General features: G+C 40.9%; 1 protein-coding gene across 4 annotated transcripts in view; it reads left to right on the plus strand.

Moving 5' to 3' along the window:
* Window positions 1-24,350, plus strand: part of FGD4 (FYVE, RhoGEF and PH domain containing 4) — a 219,754-nt gene that overhangs the window by 164,412 nt on the left and 30,992 nt on the right. For all 4 annotated transcript variants that reach the window (XM_089680743.1, XM_089680745.1, XM_089680746.1 and 1 more), the window contains exons 3-8: window positions 2,989-3,157; window positions 8,541-9,192; window positions 11,191-11,277; window positions 14,605-14,750; window positions 21,340-21,496; window positions 23,621-23,759. In XM_089680743.1, coding sequence (XP_089536869.1) covers window positions 2,989-3,157; window positions 8,541-9,192; window positions 11,191-11,277; window positions 14,605-14,750; window positions 21,340-21,496; window positions 23,621-23,759 — 1,350 coding nt within the window. The remainder of the gene's footprint in view (window positions 1-2,988; window positions 3,158-8,540; window positions 9,193-11,190; window positions 11,278-14,604; window positions 14,751-21,339; window positions 21,497-23,620; window positions 23,760-24,350) is intronic.

Consider the following 24,350-nt stretch of genomic DNA (forward strand, 5'->3'; position numbering starts at 1 on the left):
ATCTTTGGAGGAAACCATGGTTGTCACCCATGTTTTCCCCTCTCTCCGTTATATGGGTATAGGGAGAATAGTAGCATACAAAATGAAGATATGATGTATGCTTCCAGTTTATCTCAATAATGAAAATAAAGGGGAAAAAACCTAAACAGTAAATATTAATGCAGCCACAACATCTGGTAAGCTACAATAGAATACATTTTTGTTCATGGGTTTAGATGATACATTTTAGTCTTTTTGTGACCAGGGATCATTGAAGCCTAGGTGCCCAAGCCACATTTAGCAGCATCTGCATCAGAGATCTGCATCACTGAACTTGACTACATCTGTATGACTAATTTGAATATCTAAATATGTTTAAAAGGATATAAAAGGCTTTTCTATTTTTTTTTTTTATCAGACAAACAGAGGCATAGAGCCATCTTCAGGCTGCGGTGGCATCTGCATGCTAACAGGTTAATTTTGTGAATGAAGGCTCTGGCCTGTTTGTAATTGCATAGTGGTCACATGATCAGGAAACACTATGATTGGTTCCTGTTTGTTAGCTATGAGTGGAGCTGTCAATACCAGCCGGGTCTGGCAAGTAGCAGGTGCACTTTTTCAGTTGCTACCACTCAAAGGGGGAACTATGATTAACATTCCCTCAACATGTTGTATTGTGCATGGATGGTTATTCTACAGATTGGAAGCCTGAGGGGTTAAACAAAACTAATGGAAATTTTCTTTTGCTCACTATTAGACCTAAATTTGCCACCTTTTTCTTGGGGAAAATACTGTCCCTAAATTTTGTTTTGTTTTGGGTAGAGAGGGAAAGTGGTAAAATTATGAAGATGTTCCCTGTGACACCATATAAGAAATGGAGGATGCGATTGTCCTTGAGAAACACAAATTCGCCAGACAAATGCAGATTAGCACTCTTGTATCATGACTACTAAGATTAAACCACTTTTTATCTAAGAAGTGGTTCGGCCACTTATATAGAGCTTATTGGTTTAATTTAAAGTGATTCTCCACACTGTAACAAAAAATTAAATATAAGCAGCTAAATCCTGTAGCTGCTGACTTGTAATAATGCATGTCCATGGATCCAGTGCTGTCCTCACCCAGGCTAGTTCTTCACTAGCCTTTGGGTTCCCGCCCCTGGTGTCTGAAGTGTGGGCTACACAGCTGGCTGCCCACTACGCATGCTTTGCTTTGTGAATGGTACCACCATCTTGGACCTGTGACGTGTCTCAGAAGACGTAAATGTATCGAAATTCAGACAGGTTTAATACATCTCTGGCCATTTCTGATCGACAGAAGACAATCTAACAATCCGCTTCTGTCAAATGGTAATGCTGGAAAAATTTTATTCGATCAGGAGCTGTGAGCCTAAGCGCAATTGTCACTGGGTGAAGTTAATTAAGCAATTAACTCTTTAGGCTACCACCATCACCTTTTGACTGATAAGGAGGAAACTCACAATCTTATCAAGAAAAAATGTGAAAAATAAATGTCTGTACACACACTGTCCCCACAGACAGGTATATTCAGATATTTATCATGTACAGTAGCAAACTTCAAGAGACAGAGATTCTTTAGTCTGCATTGAAAGCTTTAGAAACAATTTCAACACTTTTCCAAATAAGGTTTAATAACGAAAAGGTAAAAATGGTGCAAATAGAATATTTACAGAAAAAAAGGGTGTTACAAGGATACAGAGACAATAAAGCAAAAGATAATTAAAAAGTAGTTGAAAATGAAGAATACTTGAAGTCCCTGGTTTTAGCATAGTCCAATTGATCAAGTGAAAATGGTACGGTGGCTCTCTCAAGTCCGGTTAGGTGTTCCTTGGTTGATGTTAAAATGAGCGCTGTCCAATCTGCTTGCAATCTTTCTTTTTTTCTGACATCAAGCTGAATGTTGACAGAGACCATCTGACCAATCATCCGGTTTAAGGGGGTGGGTGCTGGGAGGTCACCACGTTTATGACCAAGTCCCAAATGCAGTTCTTAGAAGTATTCATATTTCTGAAAACCTTCCATTTACAGTCTGCTACCATGCAGATTGTCCAGCATGAAATCAGCTTCAAAATGGATATAGATATGACAGGTCTCAGAGATCTATTCCTCATAAGAGGGGTGTGGAGGCCTACTCTACACTAATACCTCCTAGCATAGGGGTGTTTGGCTTCAAAATGCTACCCAATAACTGATGAAGGTGAATATGACTATTCTGGCTATACTCTTATAATTTCAGAAGTAATGAAACTGCTGAAGTTTTAGCGTCTCTGTTGATATCAGTCAGAAATGTGTATTCCACAGATTTCCACTAAGGTATTTATGACCCACTGTCTGTTAGTTCTCTGGATTGCTCAAGCTTGTGAGGGTGACCATTTTATTAGGGTTTCCAGACTGGAATGGTGGCTTGGGTTAGTAGGCATGAGAGGGCCTGTATTTGTCCTGGTCTGATAAGAAGGCTCTGGCATCATTTAACAGTTGTGTATTGCACCAGAAGCTTCCTGGGGGGATGAAGAGAAGGGAACACTGCTGCAATTCAACAACTTGTGTTACAAACTGTCATGGCTAAAGTCTGAACAACATGGTGTCCTTGCGGTTTTACACAGCTTGTGAGGGCTCAGTACGTGTTACCATTACACTTGGGTTTAGACACGTTTATGTGAGTTTAGCCAAATTTAGAGTTCCTGATTTGGATCTCGGACGAAAAGAAATCTATTTTTCTCTAAATGCAGCTAAACTGAACACACTTGAAGACAGGTAAGTATGCAGTGTAAAAAAATCATGCATGTGTATGGTCTCAGAAATGCCCTCTAAACTCATATAAACAAAGGTTTGATATTGCCAGTGTGAATGAGACCAGCCACTTTTCACTTCGCAGCCTCTGGCCTGTGTCTTTGTTTTAGATTTGTGTGGTTGGTGAGGTGTCAGTCTTATTCTTCATAAGGTAACTTTTATCCAGCTAATATTACTAATGCGTTTTTGTTTCTGGCAGTACCACCAAAACCTACAGATCTGCTTCCTTCTCCATCATCATACAAACACCAAAATCCTAACTGGAGGACCTTTCCCCGGGGCCGGCCCAGGATGGACGATGGTACACCACCACTGGCTGAGAGGTCGCCCAAAATCTCTGATCTTATCAGCCGCTTTGAAAGCAACAGGTGTGTATTGTGCATTGACAAGGAGGGAACTGCCTTTTAGCCAGAGTTTGTCCAGCTGATTATTTGTTGGATTTACAGAACTTGTAGGTCTTTATGGCAACTTTTCAGAACTGTGTGACAAGGTCCAGAATCATGCTTTGTTTCTGAATGGAAAGCTGTTGATGGGAGCCAATTGTCTTATAAGTAAACCATTTGTGACTGCCAAAGATTCTGTATTTTGTAGCTGTTGCACCGTTTTTTGTGGAATGTTCTCTGCGTTTCATAAGATTAAAGCTGAACTGCATGAAGATATAAAAACATAATAAGAATTTGCATGATTTATGATTATTTTTTTTTATTAATTGTGCAAGTTTCTAAAATTAACATGATATAACCTTTTGCAATCTCCTGTACAGCAGAGCCCAGCCTGGTGGAGGTATTGACAGGACTGGCAGCCAATCAGATGTGCTGCATTAAAATCCTTAACAAGGATCATGCTAATAGAAGAATAAATCAGAGGAAGGATAGTCTGCTTATCTGTCTGCTGATGCTCTTTTGCTATCCAGTCAGCAGGCTGGGTCTGGAGAGAGGACACCACAGTATTTTTTTAGTTGCAGGTTGTATCAATCACCTGACAGAGCTGTAGAAGTCTCAGGACTTAATGGACAAAAATACAAATCTTCTGGGAAGCACAACAAACCTTTTTATATGTATTTAATCTGTGTATTTAGTTGTTTGCCTTGAGTTAAGCTTTAACAATAGGACGGCTTTACAATAATCCAGAAGAGCTTTGGCCCTACTTCTGCTTTTTCTTTTGGCAGGCGAAATATTTGACCATATGCATTTAGCTACTTTCTCGATGGTCTGCGTTTAAAGCCTTAAGCTGGTCATAGATGGGTTGTTTTTTTCCTTCAGCCTGTAGACTGAATGAAAAGAAGCGAACAGATTCCACACAAGCAAGGTGGATACAGGAATCCCCCCACGTTGTATTCTGACAGTTGGACTTTCCACTGGCAAATTACCCTGATCAGCAGCTGATCTGCAAAAGTTTTCTAACATTACTGTTGGACAAAAGTAGATTGAACGGGGATTGCCACATATGGATCAAAATTTTGCCCCTATTGCTGAACCAGCCAAATTTTAATCCATCTATGTCCAGCTTCACACCAGTCCTCTTTATTTTTACTGAATACAGTTGGATCTGACAGATTTAAAGTGATCGTAAACTTCAGACATGAAATATGATGCATAGCTTTCTACAGTGTGTATTGTCTCAATAAGCAGCACAAAGTGTAATTTCTATCTCCTGCCTCATTCCTCTGCTATCCACATGAGTTATTTCTGACACGTTTTTCTGACACCAAGAGAAAAATGGTGACAGGGGATGTACCTCCAGTAGATTGACAGCCTCAGTTCTGTTCCTGTGAGCTGTGTGGAGGGGGGTGTATCCCTTCCCTCCAATCAGCTCTCAGACCTCTCCTCACTTTAGCTCACCTCCCCCTTTTTTTTCTGAACTCTGATGAGCTTCAAAATTCTGGAATTTGAATGGATGAAGAGAAGACTGCAGATAAGCAGGTACAACTCATGTACAGTTGCAAGAAAAAGTATGTGAACCCCTTGGGATTACGTGGTGTTTTGCATGAATTGGGCATAAAATGTGCTCTGAACGTCATCTAAGTCACAACAATAGAAGAACACAGTCTGCTGAACATAATACCAGACAAACATTAGATGTTGCCATGGTTTAATTGCACATAACATATAAACATTCATAGTGCAGGGAGGAAAAAGTATATGAACCTTTGGACTTAATAACTGGTTGACCCTCCTTTGGCAGCAATAACCTCAACCAAACGTTTCCTGTAGTTGCAGATCAGACCTGCACAACAATCTGGAGTCATTTTGGACCACTCCTCTTCACAAAACTGTTTGTGTAGCAATATTCTTGGGATATCTGGTGTGAATCGCTCTCTTAAGGTCATGCCACAGCATTTCAACTGGGTTGAGGTCAGGACTCTGACTGGGCCACTCCAGAAGGTGTATTCTGTGCTGTTGCAGCCATTGTTTTGTTGAATTACTTGTATGCTTTGGGTCATTGTCCTGTTGCATCACCCATCCTCTGCGGAGCTTCAGTTTGCGGACAGATGGTCATACGTTTTCCTGCAAAATGTCTTGATAAACTCTGGAATTCATTTTCCCATCAATGACAACAATCCGTCCAGGCCCTGAGGCAGCAAAGCAGCCCCAAACCATGATGCTCCCTCCGCCATGTTTTACAGTGGGGATGAAGTTTTGATGTTGGTGTGCTGTGCCTTTTTTTTTCTCCACACATAGTGTTGTGTGTTCTTCCCAAACAACTCAATCTTGGTTTCATCTTTCCACAGTATATTTTGCTAGTAGTGCTGTGGAACATCCAGGTGCTCTTTTGCAAACTTCAAACGTGCTGCAATATTCTTTTTGGACAGCAATGGCTTCCTCCGTGGTGTCCTCCCGTGTACTCCATTCTTGTTTAATGTTTTCCTTATTGTAGATGTGTCAACAAAAATGTTAGCATGTGCCAGAGATTTCTGTAGGTCTTTAGCTGACACTCTGGGATTCTTCTTTACCTCATGCAGCATTCTGCGCTGTGCTCTTGCAGTCATTTTTACAGGACGACCACGCCTAGGGAGAGTAGCAACAGTGCTAAACTTTCTCCATTTGTAGACAGTCTGTCTTACCGTGGACACATGAACATCAAGACCTTTGGAGATACTTTTGTAACCCTTTCCAGCTTCATGCAAGTCAACAATTCTTGATCGTAGGTCTTCTGAGAGCTCTTTTCTGCGAGGCATGGTTCACATCAGACAGTGCTTCTTGAAACCAGTAAACCCAAAACAGGTGTGTGTTTTTTAAGGGCAGGACAGCTGTCAGCAACACATCCAATATCATCACACTGATTGGAGTCAAGGTTGGCTCACTCCTGGCTCCAATTAGCTCTGGGAAAAGTCATTAAGCTAGGGCCTCACATACTTTTTCCTCCCTGCACTGTGAATGTTTACACGTTATGTGCAATTAAACCATGGCAACATCTAATGTTTGTGTAGTATTATGTTCAGCAGACTGTTCTTCTATTGTTGTGACTTAGATGACGTTCAGAGCACATTTTATGCCCAATTCATGCAAAACTCCACGTGATCCCAAGGGGTTCACATACTTTTTCTTGCAACTGTAGGAGGATTTGTTTCATCTCTGTGTGTCACCTGAGGCTAGTCACTTCACTGGGTATATGGAACGGTTTACAACCACTTTAAGTTTCTGTCTGTGTCATTTTCTTCATTTGCTGTCCATGTAACCTCCCCACAGAAATTGAAAAATACATTCAATCGTTAAAAAAAAGGAAATGTTTGCCTGTGGTTTTTGAAATTATAGGCTTTTGCAGGAATTGTATAGCTTTTCTTAGTCAACACTGTTGTTGATTCATTTCCAGAAATCCATTAGCGAAAACCCAACTTGGGTCCATCCAACAGTTGCCCATCCCCCTACTCTCATTCACACAAAGAGCTCTACTTGCTGAGATTTTAATGTTTTATTCAACTTTTAGAATGATACTGCTTGTAGCTTAAAGATGTAAAACAAACCCGGACAAATACACCTACATTCGTATTCTGTACTTTCTCCAATGATTTTTATCTTTGCGTTTTCCTTTAAGTCCGGTCTGTAGAAGAGATGGGATATAGGTGGGGCTGAGGAAGAGTGTGTCTCTTCTGGCCTTGCCCTTTCCCTTCAGTTGTGTCTGACCACCTGGACACTGTTGGCTTCCTATGTAGAAGGTCTGTTCCTGTGTGTGTGATGGATTACTGGATAAAGGACATATTGGTGGCTTGGTGCCATGGATTGAGCAGTGGCTCAGCATCTTTGATGGCTGCATCATGCTTTATAGTCGAGCTGCTAGATTACACAGCCAATCAACACCTTCACACCAGACAGAGCCCAGAGCTTGCCAGCGGTGGACTGGAATTAGATATTGTGAATTGTCTACAGTCGTGGTTTCTGCATATTCTATTATACCAGGTTTAGTAGGATTGCGTATGGTTGAGACTGATAGTTCAAAAATGACTTAAACATTTTTTATATGCCAAAGCAGTAGAACCCATGATCACAATATACAAGTACATAAAACCGTTTCCAAAGGTTGAAAAATTTTCGGTGTGCACAAATTCTTTATCAACCCCACTTGCACATCCACATGATAGGATCCTGAACTGTGTTTGGATGACTTGATGCAACATTTGGGGGAAGATCTGCCCATGGAGAACTTTAGGGGGCAATTATGACTTATTGCCCATTGAGATTTTTTTTTAAATAAAGTGACTCTGCCACTATTTATAAGCTCAAATACGAAGGCCTGCAAATAGAGAGGGTTCCTACCACTAGCACCTCCATCATTACTGTGACTTGGAGTGACTAATGATGTCAAACATTCCAGGTGACGGCATGGGCAATTTTTTTTTTGTTATCATTAAGGGAGGAGGGTCTTTCTCAGCACACCCTCCTGCCTGCAGGAGGAGCAGATTGTTTTCAGGAACTAAATGCATGAATTATCTGCCCTTACTCAAGATGGCTGCAGCTAGAAATGCTAGGAGAGTGTTTTTCAAAGTGATTTCTCAACAAAATAAAGCATGGAGACATGGATGATGGATGAGCTAAACGTTTGTGTTGCTCAGATACAGTTGAGTTGCGCTTTAAGTTCTTTTTAAAGTACAAGAGATGGTATTTACATTGAATGAGAAGTGTCCATTGTGCTGATGGATGCTCTGTTCATTGAAACCTTCATTCTTCTGCGCCCCCCCTTCCCCAATACCCTTGCAGCTGTGATCTTCTGGTGCTATAGAGGTTAATACAAGCTGCTGGACCTGTCATAAACACTTGTCAAAATTGCAGATCATGCCTGCTTTTCCAGCCCGCCCTCCATTCATAGAAGCTATATTTTCATTTTACACAATAAAAAGAGCTGAATGTATAGAGAATGGGCAGATGAATGACAGATCTGTCTTTCTCATTTATAGGACACATTTCATTGTGTGAAGCAATAGTATGGCTTTTGTGAATGGATCAAGGGGGGCAGAAAGAGCGGGCATAGCTGTGACTTTTGACCGGTTCAGTGGCTTGTGTTAACCCCTACAGCACGTGAAGATCACAGTTGTGGGGTATGGGGGAGCAGAGAAATGAATATTTCAACAGATGGAGCAGCCACCAGCACAAGAGACACTTCTCATTCAATGTAAGTACTGTCCCTAGTGCTGTTTTATATAAAATAACCAAACTTCGGCTTTAAGTCTTTTGAAGCTGCGTGGTAGAAATAGTGTCACGGTGCTGCACATGCCAAGAGTTTCCATAACATACTTTTATTTTCTATGACTCTTAGCCCCAGTGACGGCAAGAATGAAAGCCCGGATTTGAATAATGGGTCTCATCACAGAAGCAACCACAAAGTTGTTCTCCAGCAAAAGCCATTCACGGAGCATCCGCTTGTCCAAAAACAAGGCATGAGTCTGGATTTAACTCAGGACCAGCCCAAACCAAAGTGCAATGGGATTGTAACTGCAGACGTGGTGGAAATTAGTGATGGTTTTCCTACTCCTAGGATACAGACTAAAAGTTGTGACACTGATGCACCGTCTTTTAAAAAACAAGAACCTCCTGCTCCCAAGTCTCCCTCACATGGTACAAGGGGTCCCCCTTCCCCAAAACCTCCTTTACACAGACCACTGGCTCCCAAGTCTGGACCAGAGGACTCTCTTCCAGTTAGTACTCAAGATCTTTGTTCTGGGTCATCAAGCCCCCCTGCTCTTGTGGAACATGATTCACCCCCTACATATGAGGCTACCATACAAAAAAGGTTAAACGGAGAAGGACCAAACCTAAATGAGGACAGACCCTTAATACCCATTTATACAGGACATACCAACAAGGGGTACCAGGAGAATGAAACCCCCAGTAGATTACCATCAGATGACAAGGATAATGAAGACAGCAATAGCACCATTTCCTCTCCAAGAAACTCTGGAGAAATTAAGGTAGGTGCCATACCAGTTTCAATTTCATCCTGTTATTGTCAGACTCCGGCTGCAGGAGATCAGCATCATTGATATGAAAACTGTATTTTCCATAAGAAAAAAGCAATGGTAATCGTTTATTATTCTAAGTCCTTTAACAACCCAAATGTCACCCAGTAAGGATTCACATCTCTTTAAAGTTGAACTCCAGACTTCCCTTCAGTCTTGCACAGCTGTACAAGCTCGTCTCCTGTACTGAAATTGCTTACTCTGATTTCACCGCACACTGTGAGCTTCTTAACTGGAAGCTACAGCACGCCACACAGAGCTCACATCATTTCCTGGCTGGGGGACATCCAACATCATCTAGCTCTTTCCTTTCCAGCCTGACTGTCCCTGACCCACCTCTTTTATTCACTGCATTTCAGTTCTTTCATTCCTGGAGGCTCATCTTCACCAGTGAGTGTTACCCAGGGCAGTCTGCATGCAAATGTAGTCTGTCTAATAACACCCACTATTCCAGACTGACATCAAACCAACAAGGCATTTTGCTATTGGCCTAGCTACTTCTAAAATCCAGGCCACTGCTTGCCTCAGGGTTGAGGGGGAGTACTGCCAACATTGCATAGAGAAGCACAGAGACCCAGTGATGATATCAGTGTCTAAAATAAGGTATGTAATAAAAATGGAAAGATTTAATTAAAAAAAAACTTAATTAGCTTGTTGGGGGGTGGGGGGGGGGGTGTGAGGGGGGGGGGATATTGGTAAGGGGAACCAGGGAAATCAAAATATAAGCAGATTAAACGCAAGCTTTAATTGCACATAGAGTTAACTGCTTCCCTACCGCCCTATAGCAGAACTACTGCTACAGGGTGGCAGGATTGCACAAAATCATGCGTAAATATACGTGATTTAAAATTTCCGGGTAGGGGGTGCACGCCGCCCTACCAGCACTGCCATTGGCGGCTACAGATTTTGAACACCGTTTCCTGGCCGGAGATTCCCCAGCGATCGCAGAGAAACTGTGATGGGGGAGAGACCTGTGTGTGAACAATACAGGTCTCTCTCCTGCCAGCAGTAACATGCTGCTGTGTATTTTTGTTTCCCAAGTAAAACACACACAGCACACTTAGTAAAACAGCACACAGTTAACCCTTTGATCACCCCAGATGTTAACCCTTTCCTGTCCAGTGTCATCAGTACAGTGTCAGTGCTTTTTATTAGCACTGCTCACTGCATTAGTGTCACTGGGGATGTTGGTGGCAGTTAGTTCCCCCCAGTGTCAGAATGCTCGCCGCAGTCCCGCTAGAAGTCGCTGATCGCCGCAATTACTAGTATGGAAAAAAAAAATACAGTATATATCCCACCATTTGTAGACGCTATAACTTTCACGTAAACCAATTTACATGTCCTGGGATTTTTTTTTAGCAAAGACGTAGTAGAATATATTTTGGCCTGAATTTATAAGAAATTTGATTTGTTTTAGATTTTTTTTTGTACCAGACATGTTTTATAGCAAAAAGTCAAAAATATGTATTTTTTTTTTTCAAAATTGTCAGTTTTTTTGTTTATAGCACAAAAAATAAAAAGCGCACAGGTGATCAAATACCAACAAAAGAAAGCTCTATTTGTGGGCAAAGAAAGGACATTAATTTCGTTTGGGTGCAGCATTGCATGACTGCGCAATTGTCAGTTAAATTAACACATCGCAAAAAATGGCCTGGTCAGGAAGAGGGGCAAATCCTCTGGAAGGCAAGTAGTTAAACAAAAAGAGGAAAAATATGAAATTGTCTGCAATGGAGCAAATAAACACGTATGTGGAGAATTCCTGTGGTTTCTGGATTATCATTAGCAGATCTGAGCAAAATGTCAAATGGCCTCCTAATTGGGAAGTTATTTTCAGATGTTGGATGATCTTTGTGTCATGCTGGTCTGTGAAGGGTCGGGCTCACATTATGGTGCCTTGGAGATCAATGCTTTCCCTCTCATCTCATAAATCATAACATTCCTGTATTCCAGGAGACCAACGAGCAGAAGCTGCACAACATCGCCAATGAGCTGCTGCAGACAGAAAGGGCCTACGTCAGCCGCTTGGAGCTCCTGCAGGTAATGAAGAGACTTTGTCATTAGGTTCTCAATTTAGAAGGAAACGGGCAGGATTGGATGCAACAGACTAATAATAATAGGGGGAATTTATCAAAAACTGGAGGAGAGAATCTGGAGTGGCTGCACATCACAATCAATTAGCTTCTATGTTCAGCTTATTCATTTAATCTTTGAAAATGAAAGATAGAAGCAGATTGATGATAATATTGATAATACCATATAAATAACAGAGTAGCGCTGCATCACCTCCATATTTTTATATCTTGAATCATTTGGGTATATGATTGGATGCTAGCAGCTTCTGTTATTTATTTAGACTAGATAAAGGTTTTTAGGTTTAAGCACAGGAGGTTTTCACCATTATTTCTCAACATTCACTGTGTACATCTGGGATCCATTTAGGATCAGTTCACTTATTATAGATCCCTGGAGGATCAGGTCACTGTTTATGGGTTTGTTGTACATTGTGTCATTTTTATACACTTTTTCATTTATATGTTTATATAGTATTATCAATATTATCATCAGAGTAGCGCTGCATCACTTCTGTATTTTTATATCTTGAATCATTTGGGTATATGATTGGATGCTAGCAGCTTCCGTTATTTATTTAGACTAGATAAAGGTTTTTAGGTTTAAGCGCAGGTGGTTTCCACCATTATTTCTCAGAAGCTGATTGGTTGTCATGTACATCCACTCCAGATTCTGGCTAGCCCAGTTTTGATAAGTTCCCCTTAATGTCCTCCCATTATATAAGTGGTTGTCCACTTATGTGGTTTAGGAGACCTCAACTGCTGCCCCTGATGTCACCAAATTGCTGCACATAATATTTAGTATACATAATGCTACAGAAGACTGTCAGAGACTGAAGAAGAATAATCGGCAGACTCTATGAACCTGCTACGGTAATGGTTAGAGACAGCTGGAGACTTGGAACACATGGGAGCACTACCATTACACCCCCTTTACAAAATCAACACTCCCACTGCTGAATCATGAGGTCCTTTCTCTGGGAGAGCCCCAATTTCCCTGTGTAAATCGCAGGGCTGAGCTAGCAGTATAACCGCTCAATGCTGCACAGTGTGCAGGTGGCAGCTGTGTGATGCGGAGGCAAAAGATGCTCCCCACACTATCTGTGCCTCCCACAGTACAGTACCCAAAACCTCTGCCTCTGCTATAGGCCTGGCCTTGGTCGGTGGAACTATGTCTGAAGAATTGGCTCACAAAAGCCTGAAAGGATAAGTTCACCTTCTGAAAAAAATGTATTTGTAGGTAAAAAAAATTTGCATTTTATTATTTTTTTTTATGTTTCTAAGGAGCCTGCAGAGCATTGCACCTGCAATTAAGAAGTCACAGATGTAATGTCTGGCTCCTGCAGCCTCTCAGGATAGCTTTCTGCCTGTACTTTATATGGGAAGGCAGTTAATTGAGAGCAGAAAGAATCCATTAATTACCAGAGCATTCACAAGTTCCCTCGTAGTTCATATAACTACACTACAAGCCACCAGCCGCAATGGCTGATGGTACTTGTAGGCTATTTATTCACATGGCTGTGCTGTTTTTTTAAAGTGTGAGAGTGGGTGTGGGAGAGGATTACCCGCCCGCTGTCACTGGGAGGGGAGGATTGGGGGTGCAGATGCTGCAATATGTTACATGTTCCACCCTAAACACAGATGGAACATGTAACATTTTTCAAACATATTTTCCATACAATGTAGATGCACAGCACAGGATTACAGTGTGCAATACTTTACAGCCTCTTAGCAGGTAAATGACCTGTGTTTGTGTGTGTGTGTGTGTATATATATATATATATATATATATATATATATATATATGAATAGCTCTGTAGCTTGTTGGTGACCTTTTAATATATCTTTTTATAGTGGTATATATGAAGAACATGTACACATGACATAAATTTATTTATTTCAGGTACTTATATAGTGCTGTCAATTTACACAGCGCTTTACATATATATTATACATTCACATCAGTCACTAACCCTCAAGGGGCGTACAATCTAAGGTCCCTAACTCACATTCATACATACACATACTAGGGCCAATTTTGACAGGAGCCAATTAACCTACCAGCATGTCTTTGGAGAGTGGGAGGAAACAGGAGTACCCGGAGGAAACCCACGCAGGCACAGGGAGAACATGCAAACTCCAGGCAGGTGGTGCCGCGGTCGGGATTCGAATCAGCGACCCTAGTACTGCCAGGCGGAAGTGCTAACCATTTAGCCATTAAATAAAAAAAAAAAATCTTCCTCAATGCCAAAATAGTAAAGCTCAATATTTGAAAATTTTAATATTTTACTGTAGCAAGTGTGTTTAGACTGATATAATGGAATTTTCTGTTTTACCAAAAAAAAAAAAGGCTCCAAATAATGTTGGGTCCAAACAAACCCAGGAATAATGATTGAAATTTTCCCCTGTAGCGCCACCTTCTGTTCAGCAGAAGAGCACAGCTTGATGGGTGGGTAGGGGACTATTTATACATGCGAGAAAGGGGGGGGAATTGTTGTTAGCCCCAGGGAACAATCGGAATCCTTTTTTTATTCATTTTCTTGCTCATAATACTCCAAAGACATGCTGGTAGGTTAATTGGATCCTGTGTAAATTGTCCCTAGTATGTGTATATATGAATGTGAGTTAGGGACCTTAGATTGTACGCCCCTTGAGGGTTAGGGACTGATGTGAATGTACTATATATATGTAAAGTACTGTGTAAATTGACAGCACTATATAAGTACCTGAAATAAATAAATAGATGAAAGTTGATTAAGCATCAGCTCACATTTGTTCCTATGTATTTTTCTCATGCGTTTTACAACTTACAACCAAGAAGCTGCTTGGTTAGTCATAGAGCCAGCCTGTTCACACAATTGGAATATTGAGGGTAGGGGGATCAGAGCTTTAATGAAACATCAGCTGATGATCAGATGGTGGCAACTGTATTGTGTGTGCTTTTGTTGGTTTTATTGAAGTATGCATCTCTTCCATCACAGTGGCTTAGTGGTTAGCACTTCTGCTTGTCAGCACTGGGGTCCTCGGCTCGAATTTCCCACGGGCTTTGCATGTCCTCCGTGTGTTTGTATGGGTTTTCACTGGGTACTGAAGTTTCCACCCACACTCTAAAAACTTGTCTAAATTGGCCCTAGTATATATATATGACAGTGAATAGGGCTCTTATATTGTAAGCTCCTTGAGGGCAGGGACTGATGTGAATGTACAATATGTAAAATGCTGCATAAATTGTCTATATACTGTAAATGCCTGTTTAAAATAAAACCTCTCATCTGTCTCTCTTTATGCCCTGTAGACTTTTAATACAGCGTTGGATAATGAAGCCAAGAAAGGTTCTTTTCCGGTGGATGTTCCATACAAGATATTCTCTAATATTGTGTCTATTCACAGCTTCCACTCCTCCTTCCTCCTGCCTGAACTGGAAGGTAGAATGAGAGAATGGTAGGTAGCAGGACGACACCTATGGTCATATATTACACTTGTATAATAACACTGATGTCCTCCCTCAGATCTCATCTGAAGATCAGGCTGCTAATTGAATATAATCCAAACATGTGCTCCACATTCAATAACCTTCAGCAAACCTCTATGCAGGTTAATCATATAACCCCTATGTAAGCTTCATTAAAGCCGAATTTAAAGTGTTACTAAACCCAGAATAGTAAAATCAGTCTGTATATGCAGTAAAGCATGCTTGTTATACTCACTGTGGAACCTAAGGAGTTAACCCTCCACATTGTGTAAAAAGGCTGTTTGATCCTGTCTTCTCTGATCTTCCCTTTTTTTTACTCTCCCCAATCCTTCGGCTGATAGTACAGACCTCTAGGAGTCACTCTGCACATGCTCAGTTTGGTGTGTAGGGGTAGATAATTTTTTTTTTCTTCATTTGGGACGGTGCATGTGATCAGCACAGTGCCAAACAACGCTAGCCAGACAGGGCCAGGGGTTATGCAGCCTCATAGGACAGTCGCAGCAGAATGAAAACTCCTCCTACAAGCTTTAACCAGTGCTTGGCCTGACACTGATAGAAGTCACAAGACTGCTATATACTGCTGATGAGAAAAGGTATTTAGTTTATATTTACTAAAATAATTGCATTTTCATGCTGTATGTACTGTGGGATACCAGATATAGTGAATGCAGGGTCATGGGTTTAGTAACACTTTAAGTACATGGATTAAATCATAAGAGATCTGTTTTACCTGCCAAAGGATTTGTATTTCTGTCCATCCATAGAATCTTTTAATGCCCAGTCCTAACAACAGCACTTAACTGCTAGCACTGCATGGGTTAATAGCTTCAGGTCTAACATTGCAATGCATATCAGAAGCTCCTCCCTTCTCCTTCACTGATAAAATGAAATTAGTTGATTTCACTAAAGGTAACATGGTTTGCGAGTGGGGGAGGGGCAGATGAATGACAGGATCCTCACCCCCATTCACAGACTGTTACATTCAGTGAAATCATTGAATGGACTTTTGTCAATGGAGGAGAGAGGGGTCAGGGAGCGGGGGATCTTCCTGCTCTCAAGTAACTGCCTGCCCGTATGGGAGGTATGGGCAAACGGCTATCCTGAGAGTTTCCAGGAACCTGACATTGCACCCTTGATCTGCTGATCACAGGTGCAATGCTCTGCAGGCTCCTTATGAATAAAATAATAAATGCACAATTTTTGGGAATGGGGGATCGGAAAAGTAAAACTGCTTTGTCTTGTCCCCTAGACCTACGTGCGCACCCAGCCCTTGCAGTGCGGGGGACGTATTATTGAATGGGAGAATTTTTACTTTCCCCAGAGTTCAGCTTTAAGAAGTCTTACGTGAGCATTATTTGACGTGTGCGTGTGTGTGTGTTCGGTCGTAAGAAGTCGATGCAGGTCGTCAAAGGATAGGTTCACCGTTTGTAACATATGTTACGTGTAGTGTTTTAGCACCCCCCCCCCCGATTTCCCATTGTGACAGCGAAGGTGTGTCGTACGAGCAGACATTTTACACTGACAGTCTGCAAGAGCCCTGCATGCGACCGTGATCTGCTGATCGCTGGTGTAATGCTTTGCAGGCTCCCAGTTAAAAATAAATAAATAAATGCACATTAGGTTTTTTTTTACCTGCAGAAAGATATGAATTTTTTTTTTTTTTTTTTTACAAAGGTGAACTTATACTTTAAAAATGGAAATGTGTTTTTTTTTTTTAATTTGATAGTTACGAATTGAAGAGGAACTCCAGTCCTTTTTTCAGAAATTAAAAGCCAGTAGCGACAAATACTGTAGTTGCTGATTTTTAAGAAACCGACATCTACAGGTCCAGGAGTTCTGCGCGGTCTTCATCTGGGTCGGTTCTTTGCTGGCCTTCAGATCCCCAGCTGGCTGTGACTTCTGCTGTTTTACAGCCGGCTCCCTACTGCACATGTGTGAGATCACCCTGCGCTGTCAGTTTGGTTCTATAGGCTCCTTGGATATGTGACGCTCGGGAAGGGTCAAACCTATGTAGCTTTTCCCTAGGCTAGAATTCTGGAAGTGGTAGCGGTCAGAAAAAGGTACCAAAAAAAATAATTAAATATGGTGGGGGAGGGGAGGAAGATTTTAAGTGAAAATCTGTTTTATTTCACAAAAAAATCAGATTTAGAGAAGCCTGGCATGTGCTGTTATGTCATATTATGTAATCAGCAATACATCCAAATAGGATGAATGGTTTTAATAACAGTGGCAGTTGAGTTGTAACACAGAGAAATGGCTTTCAGTTCATTATACAGTAAATGTTTGCGTGGCCATGTCTGATCAGCAGCTCCGGAGAAAACTTTCATACTGGCTAAACTGTCCATCAAGTTAACCCAGTGAGTGATCATGTATTAAAAGCAATAATTTGCTTTATTGAATGATTTTGGCAGATCTTTGTTGTATTTCTGGTTAGAACAGAGCCCTTCTGGAGCAGTCACTGCTTCTAGTCAGCCTTGACTCTCCCTGTTATCCTGCAGTGTGACATCTGCAGTGGGTGGAGGTGCTGGGGAACAGGACTTGTCATCCGGCCTCAACCCATTCGTCATCCTTTTGCAGCATTTGGGAGAGCGGGGAACTCTGGTCTTCGGCAGCTGCATCTCAGTCTTTTGCATTGTGGGCTCAATGTTGTTTTACAATTGTAATTCATTGTGATGCCTTTCAGCTGAACATTCTTTCTTTGTGGTCTTGCCTTATTTTATGTGCATAGACAGATCATAGTAGTTCAATTTTATTAAAATATTCTCTTTGATTTCCCTGTGATGCGAGATTCCATGTGAGAAGGCAGATTTCAGTGCTTAGAAGTTTGGAGTTTTTTTTTTTTTTTTTTAATCAGTTTTCATCTGTGCAATTTATCAAAGGCATCCTTCAAATCTTTGCTGCTTTAGATAAAGCAAAAAAATGTGGGTAATATGTAACTGTATATTGAGCTTAATGACTATGGTAAAGGCAGGAACGCCACTCAATTCAGTGTAATCTAGATATGTGTATAAAGGGCATATTTATAATGCGCTGAATTTGACATTCCCCAAACATTCTGTGCAGGTGAATCTTCCAGTGACTGATTGGCCTCAGTGAATGTTTGGGGCAGCACAGTGGCTAAATGGTTAGCAGTCCTGCCTGGCAGTACTAGGGTCACTGGTTTGAATCCCAACCATGGCACCACCTGCCTAGAGTTTGCATGTTCTCCCTGTGCCTGCATGGGTTTCCTCCGGGTACTCTGGTTTCCTGCCACACTCCAAAGACATGCTGGTAGGTTAATTGGATCCTTTCTAAATTGGCCCTACTATGTGTATGTATGAATGTAAGTGAGGGACCTTAGATTGTGCGCCCCTTCAGGGTTAGGGACTGATGTGAATGTACAATATATATGTGTGTGTGTGTGTGTGTGTGTGTGTGTGTGTGTGTGTATATGTGTGTGTCTATATATATATATATATATATAGTACAGTGCTGCATAAATTGGCAGTGCTATATAAGTAACTATAATAAATAATATAGCCACACTGACTGTTCTGTATAAATATGCCCCAGAATGTAACTAGCAGTCAGATTTAGCAAGTCTGGCTAAAGCTGGCTTTAGATTTTTTTTTTTTCATTCAGCCAGCAGGCCAAAAAAATAAACAGATTCCCATCCACACCAGCGAGGTGATTGGAGGAATCCTTTCCGTCATGCCATTGTATTCTGACAGCAAGGACTCCTCCACTGTCAGAATACACTGATCAGAGGCTGCAGCTGCTGATCGACAAGTTTTCCAACAATCCTGTTTGACAGAAAGTCGATCAGCAGCAGCCATAGATGGATTGAAATTCAACTAGTTCCTGGTGAAAAGTTTTGATCCATCTATAGCCAGCCTAAGACCTCATGTGATTTAGCAGGTCAACATCTGATTTTTAAAGTACAACCTATGGATGAGGATGAGGTCATTCCAGAGGGAGGGTGATCCTTAAAACACATCTAAAGCCAAAACATTGTTTGGCTGACTGTGTTCCTGCTATTTATCCTAGGGACCATTGTCACTGGAATAGAGAGTGATGGGAAAATTTTTTTACGATTGTCATCAGAACAGGCGGTGAAAGAAAATCTTCCTATTTCTACTCCCTTTGGAGAGATTTTCCCTCACTTCCTGTTTTGTCTTGGGGACAGGATGTGAATCTCTGAGATTGGGGGGGGGGTGTTGGGGGGAAAACAAAATGACAGGGTTATTGCTGTTTCCTCCCTCCTAATTTATCCAAAACTAAATAAATTCATCTAGATATACTTTAAAATCCTTAAGCTTATCTTTGCAGAGCGGAGACAGGGCCATTAATTAGAGGAGAATTCAAATCACTAGAGATTTGTAACGAGGGCACCCATGCGAGGGCACCCATGCGAGGGCACCCATGCGAGGGCCGTGTTCGCCTGCACAGGGATCCACAGGTGTTTTGTGTATTTCCATGCAGGCAGTCCCATCATGTCAATTGAGTGGGGCTGCATGGATGCAACCACTGCTCCTAGTTTTACAGCTGTGTGGGTGCATGGCCCCGAACACAGACAGTAGATGATGGCAAACATGGTCCTCGCATGGGTGTATGCTGTACTACATCCGTGTGAAAGAGGCCAAAATGTTTCACTGGGGTTGAATCACCAAGTTCCCATGTAGATCTATGCTGATGCTTTTTTTTTCCTTTTTGGTTTATTTTTATATGCTTCTATGTGCATCTGTGTGAAAGAGGCCAAAATGTTTTGCCAGAGTTCACTTTCAATACACTGGGGTTGAATTACCAAGGGCGCATGTAGATCTATGCTGGTGCATTTTTTTTTCTGTTTTTTTTTTGTTCTGCTTTTATATGCTTCTATGTGCATCCGTGTGAAAGAGGCCAAAGTGTTTCACCGGACTTCACTTTCAATACACTGGGGTTGAATCACTAAGTTCCCATGTAGATCTATGCTGATGCCTTTTTTTTGTTTTTGTTATGTTTTTATATGCTTCTATGTGCATCTGTGTGAAAGAGGCCAAAATGTTTTGCCATAGTTCACTTTCAATACACTGGGGTTGAATTACCACGTGCCAATGTAGATCTATGCTGGTGCGTTTTTTTTGTTTGTTTGTTTTAGGGTTTTTTTGTTATGCTTCTATGGGCAACACAGTGGCTAAGTGGTTAGCACTTTCGCATGGTAGTACTAGGGTTGTTGGTTCAAATCCCAGCCACGTCACCACCTGCCTGGAGTTTGCATGTACTCCATGTGCCTGCGTGGGTTTCTTCTGGGTGCTCGGGTTTCCTCCGGGTGCTCTGGTTTCCTCCCACACTCCAAAGACATGCTGGTAGGTTAATTGGCTCCTGTCTAAATTGTCCCTAGTATGTGTATGTATAAATGTGAGTTAGGGACCTTAGATTGTACACCCCTTGAGGGTTAGGGACAGATGTGAATGTACAATATATATGTGTAAAGCACTGCGTAAATTCACGGCGCTATATAAGTACATGAAATAAATAAATATTCTTCAATGCTTTCAATACACTGGGGTTGAATTACCAAGAGCCCATGTAGATCTATGCTGGTGCATTTTTTTTTTCTGTTTTTTTTTTTTTTTGGTATGCTTATATGTGCATCCGTGTGAAAGAGGCCAAAATGTTCCACCAGACTTCACTTTCAATACACTGGGATTGAATTACCAATTTCCCATGTAGATCTATGCTGGTGCCTTTTTTTGTTTGTTATGCTTTTATATGCTTCTATGTGCATCCGTGTGAAAGAGGGCAAAATGTTTCACTGGACTTCACTTTCAATACTCGGGTTGAATTACCACGGGCCCACATAGATCTATGCTGGTGCCTTTTTTTGTTTTTTGGTTTTTTGTCATGCTTCAGTGTGCATTTCTTTTGTGCTTGGGTACATGATTTGATGCACATTATCATGTGTTCCAGTGCATTTTTTTATTTAGAATTTGGAGTGGATATGGTTAACAGTTATCCACCAAGACTTGTTAATACCTATTACCACGAATAGCTTATGCATTTTGATGAGCTCTCATTTATTTTTATAGGATCTCCCAACACATTACACATAGAAAAAAAAAGAATACGACATGTTGTCTTTTTAAAATGTGAGGTACTACAGTGCTGCAATGAGAACACACCATATTTTTTAGGAAACATGACATGTTTTAGTGCATCAGAATGCATGCATTAAAATGCAACAGTGTAAACAGGCCCTAGGAGCACATTCGGTTGCTTTGCAAAGTTACTTTTTTCACTTGGCTTAGTGAATCAGGGAAAGCCAAGTGCAAATTCAGTTTGAAAAATATATTCAATCACGTGCAAGGAAAATGAAATAAAATAGGATTTCTGCTCACAGATTATTGGATGAATAAAGTCAGCTTAGTTTTACCTTATCCATTAAGCTAAGTGGAAATGTTACATTATTGGGGAGACAGCCTATATAGTCGTTTAGTAAATCCCTCACTGTGTGCAATCTGAGCTCAGAGGGCAGCACCATGTCCTGATTTCCAGTGTTGTTTGCAGACTCTTTCTTATGTGTTTATACTGTACCTTCAGGTGCAACAATCCGAGGATTGGAGATATTTTACAGAAGTTAGCACCTTTCCTGAAGATGTATGCTGAGTATGTCAAAAATTTTGATAACGCCATGGAAACGGTGAAAACCTGGATGGAGCGGTCTACACAATTTAAGCATGTCGTTGAGGAAATCCAGGTGAGGATTTCTCTGACCATTTAACATAACCGTAATACAATTTTATAGCTGAACTCCAGCCTTTCCTTCAGTCTTGCACAGTTGTAAAGGCTCCTCTGCTGTACTGAAATGACTTGCTGTAATTTCACTGCACACTGTGAGCTTCTTACAATGTGCATTAGAAGCTGAATCAACTCAAACAGAACCTGCCTCATTTCTTGGCTGGAGGATTTCCAGGATCATCTAACCCTTTCACCCCAGCCAGACTCTCCCTGGCCAGTCCTTTTTATTCACTGGATTTCAGTTATTTCAATAAAGGAGGCTCAGTATTACATATGGTTGTTACATAGGGCGGTCTACATGCAAACACAGCCTGACAAGGAGCACCCACTCCTCCACTCTTGAAAACATTTTGAAATTTATGCTATACCTTGCTACCCCATCCCACCAATCATGATCTGCCTACATTGCATACAGAAGCACAGAGACTCAGGGGAAGATTTACTAAAACTGGAGCATGCAAAATCTGGTGCAGCTCTGCATAGAATCCAATCAGCTTTCAGATTTTATTGTCAAAGCCTAAATGTACAAGCTGAAATGAGAAGCTGATTGGCTACCCTGCACAGCTGCACCGGGTTCTAAGTGCTCAATATTTAGTAAATATTCCCCACAGTATCTTAAAAAAGGTATGTAATAATAATGTTTTTATAAGGCCCTGTTCACACTGCATGCAAATTAGAAATCCTGCAACTTCACTTGAAGTCGCATGATTTCAGAGTCCCATATCATTGCTACTTCGGGTGCAACTTGCAGACACCTGTGCAACTTCATGCACAGATGTCTATGCAAATCGCACCCGAAATCAGAAAAAGTAGTGCAGAAACTACTTTTCAAATCGGTGTGACGTTCAGAACAGTCCCATTGCTGATCTTTAGATGCAATTTGCCATATGTTCAATCTGTGGATTGCAGATCACTTGATATTAATGTTTTCAGGTAGAGCAATTATGTAAGTGTGTGTATGTGTGTGTGTATGTGTATGTGTGTGTATATATATATATGTATATATATATATATATATATATATATATATATATATATGTATATATATATATATATGTGTATGTATATATATATATGTATATGTATATATATATATATATGTATATATATATATATGTGTGTGTGTGTGTATCTCTCTCTCTCTCTAGTGTATATAAATATATATACTAGATTGTAAGCTCGAAAGAGCAGGGCCCTTGAACCCCTCGTGTATTGTACTGTATTGTACTGTATTGTCTCATAATCTGTCCCCCTCGCTAATGTACAGCACTGAGCAAACCCTTTGGCGCTATATAAACACTGTATAATAATAATAGTTATATATATGTAAATGTAAAATAAAAATGTTTCTTCTAGTAATACACTATGCAATAATTGTGTAAATTTTCTGACAACTTTTTATCCTGACTAGAGCCCCACTTTAGCCTGTGAGCTCAGTCCATTCCTCTAGGAATGGGGGGGGGGGGTCATACAAGCTTACTCCTGAAAACTTTGTCCCCTTTAAGTGACATCCTGATTTGTGCTATTGCCAACTAATTAAGTTGTAGTGACCTCTAGTGTTGAAAATTGAAATGGCATGGTGCCTTTATATGAATATTCGAACAAACATTTTTATGAAAATTCCCAGTACAATCAGTGACTTCCCGAATGTCCTTCAAAATTTTCTTTCCTTTTAATATTTAAACCTGGAACAAAACCACACATACTGTTAGAAATTTGTTCAGGAAAAACTTTCCATCCTGCTTCGGCTCCAAATAATTTTTGTGAATGTGGTCTAAAATAAACATAGATTTTACCCTACTAGTGATTGTAAAATCAAATGTTCTTAAAAAGTTTTGAATAAATTCTACTGCTTTATGGCCAGCTTTACTTTAAAGGCATGAATTGTTTTTTCTTTTTTTTGGGGGGGGGGGGGGGGGATTGTAGAATTTTCTAAAGTATGTTTTATGTAGCCAACCAAAAGCCACCTTTTATTATTATTATTGGAAGGTGATTGGCTGCTCTGGGTTATTGGACCTGCCTGCAGTGCATACTCTGTTGTGAAATAAGGTTGCTAACATGAAACTCTGCATGTTTTTTTCAGAGGGAAGGAAAATGTGGAAGTTTAACCCTTCAGCACCACATGTTAGGGCCTGTGCAGAGGATCCCGCGATATGAGATGCTCCTTAAGGATTACCTTCGCAAACTGCCACAAGACTCATTCGACAGGACAGATGCAGAAAGTAAAGTTTTTACTGAGAAATGTGTTTGCATTATCCATTTAAAGGAACTTTCCAATTTTTTTAATCCTTGTGCCTGCTTTTGACTTCACCTCCTGTTTTTATTGTGGTCACAGATCCTGTGTTTTTTTTTAATCTGATCTGAAAAACCCCAATCCTCAGCCACTTGCTGGGAGTTCGGATTATTAAAATACCTGCCTTCCGACAATCCCCTTTATTGTCCTCCTGGAGCAGCTGAAAGCTAGCATCTCCTCCTCACCCTCCCACCAGCGTACAGCTTCTTCAGGAAGAAAATCCAGGGGATTGGTTCTAGTAAATGCCTCTGCTGCCCCTTAAAACTCTTGTTCCTTTTTTTTCTGTTGCCTGGCCCCTTCCCCAAGTGTTCTCCTTTTAACAGGGCTCCTGAAGAAATTGTGAAAAATATTAAAAAATAAAAATATGAAAATAAAAACTCTTGACACCATCCACTGTCCTACTGACACTGTCTACTGCTCTACTGACACCATCCACTGCTCTATTGACTGACAACAACCCCTGCCCTACTGACACCATCCACTGCCCTACTGACTGATACTGTCCATTTTTAATGTAGGC

Source organism: Staurois parvus, unplaced genomic scaffold, assembly GCF_062004578.1.
Source record: "Staurois parvus isolate SC_StPar_1 unplaced genomic scaffold, SC_StPar_1.0 ptg000249l, whole genome shotgun sequence".
Classification (NCBI taxonomy): domain Eukaryota; kingdom Metazoa; phylum Chordata; class Amphibia; order Anura; family Ranidae; genus Staurois; species Staurois parvus.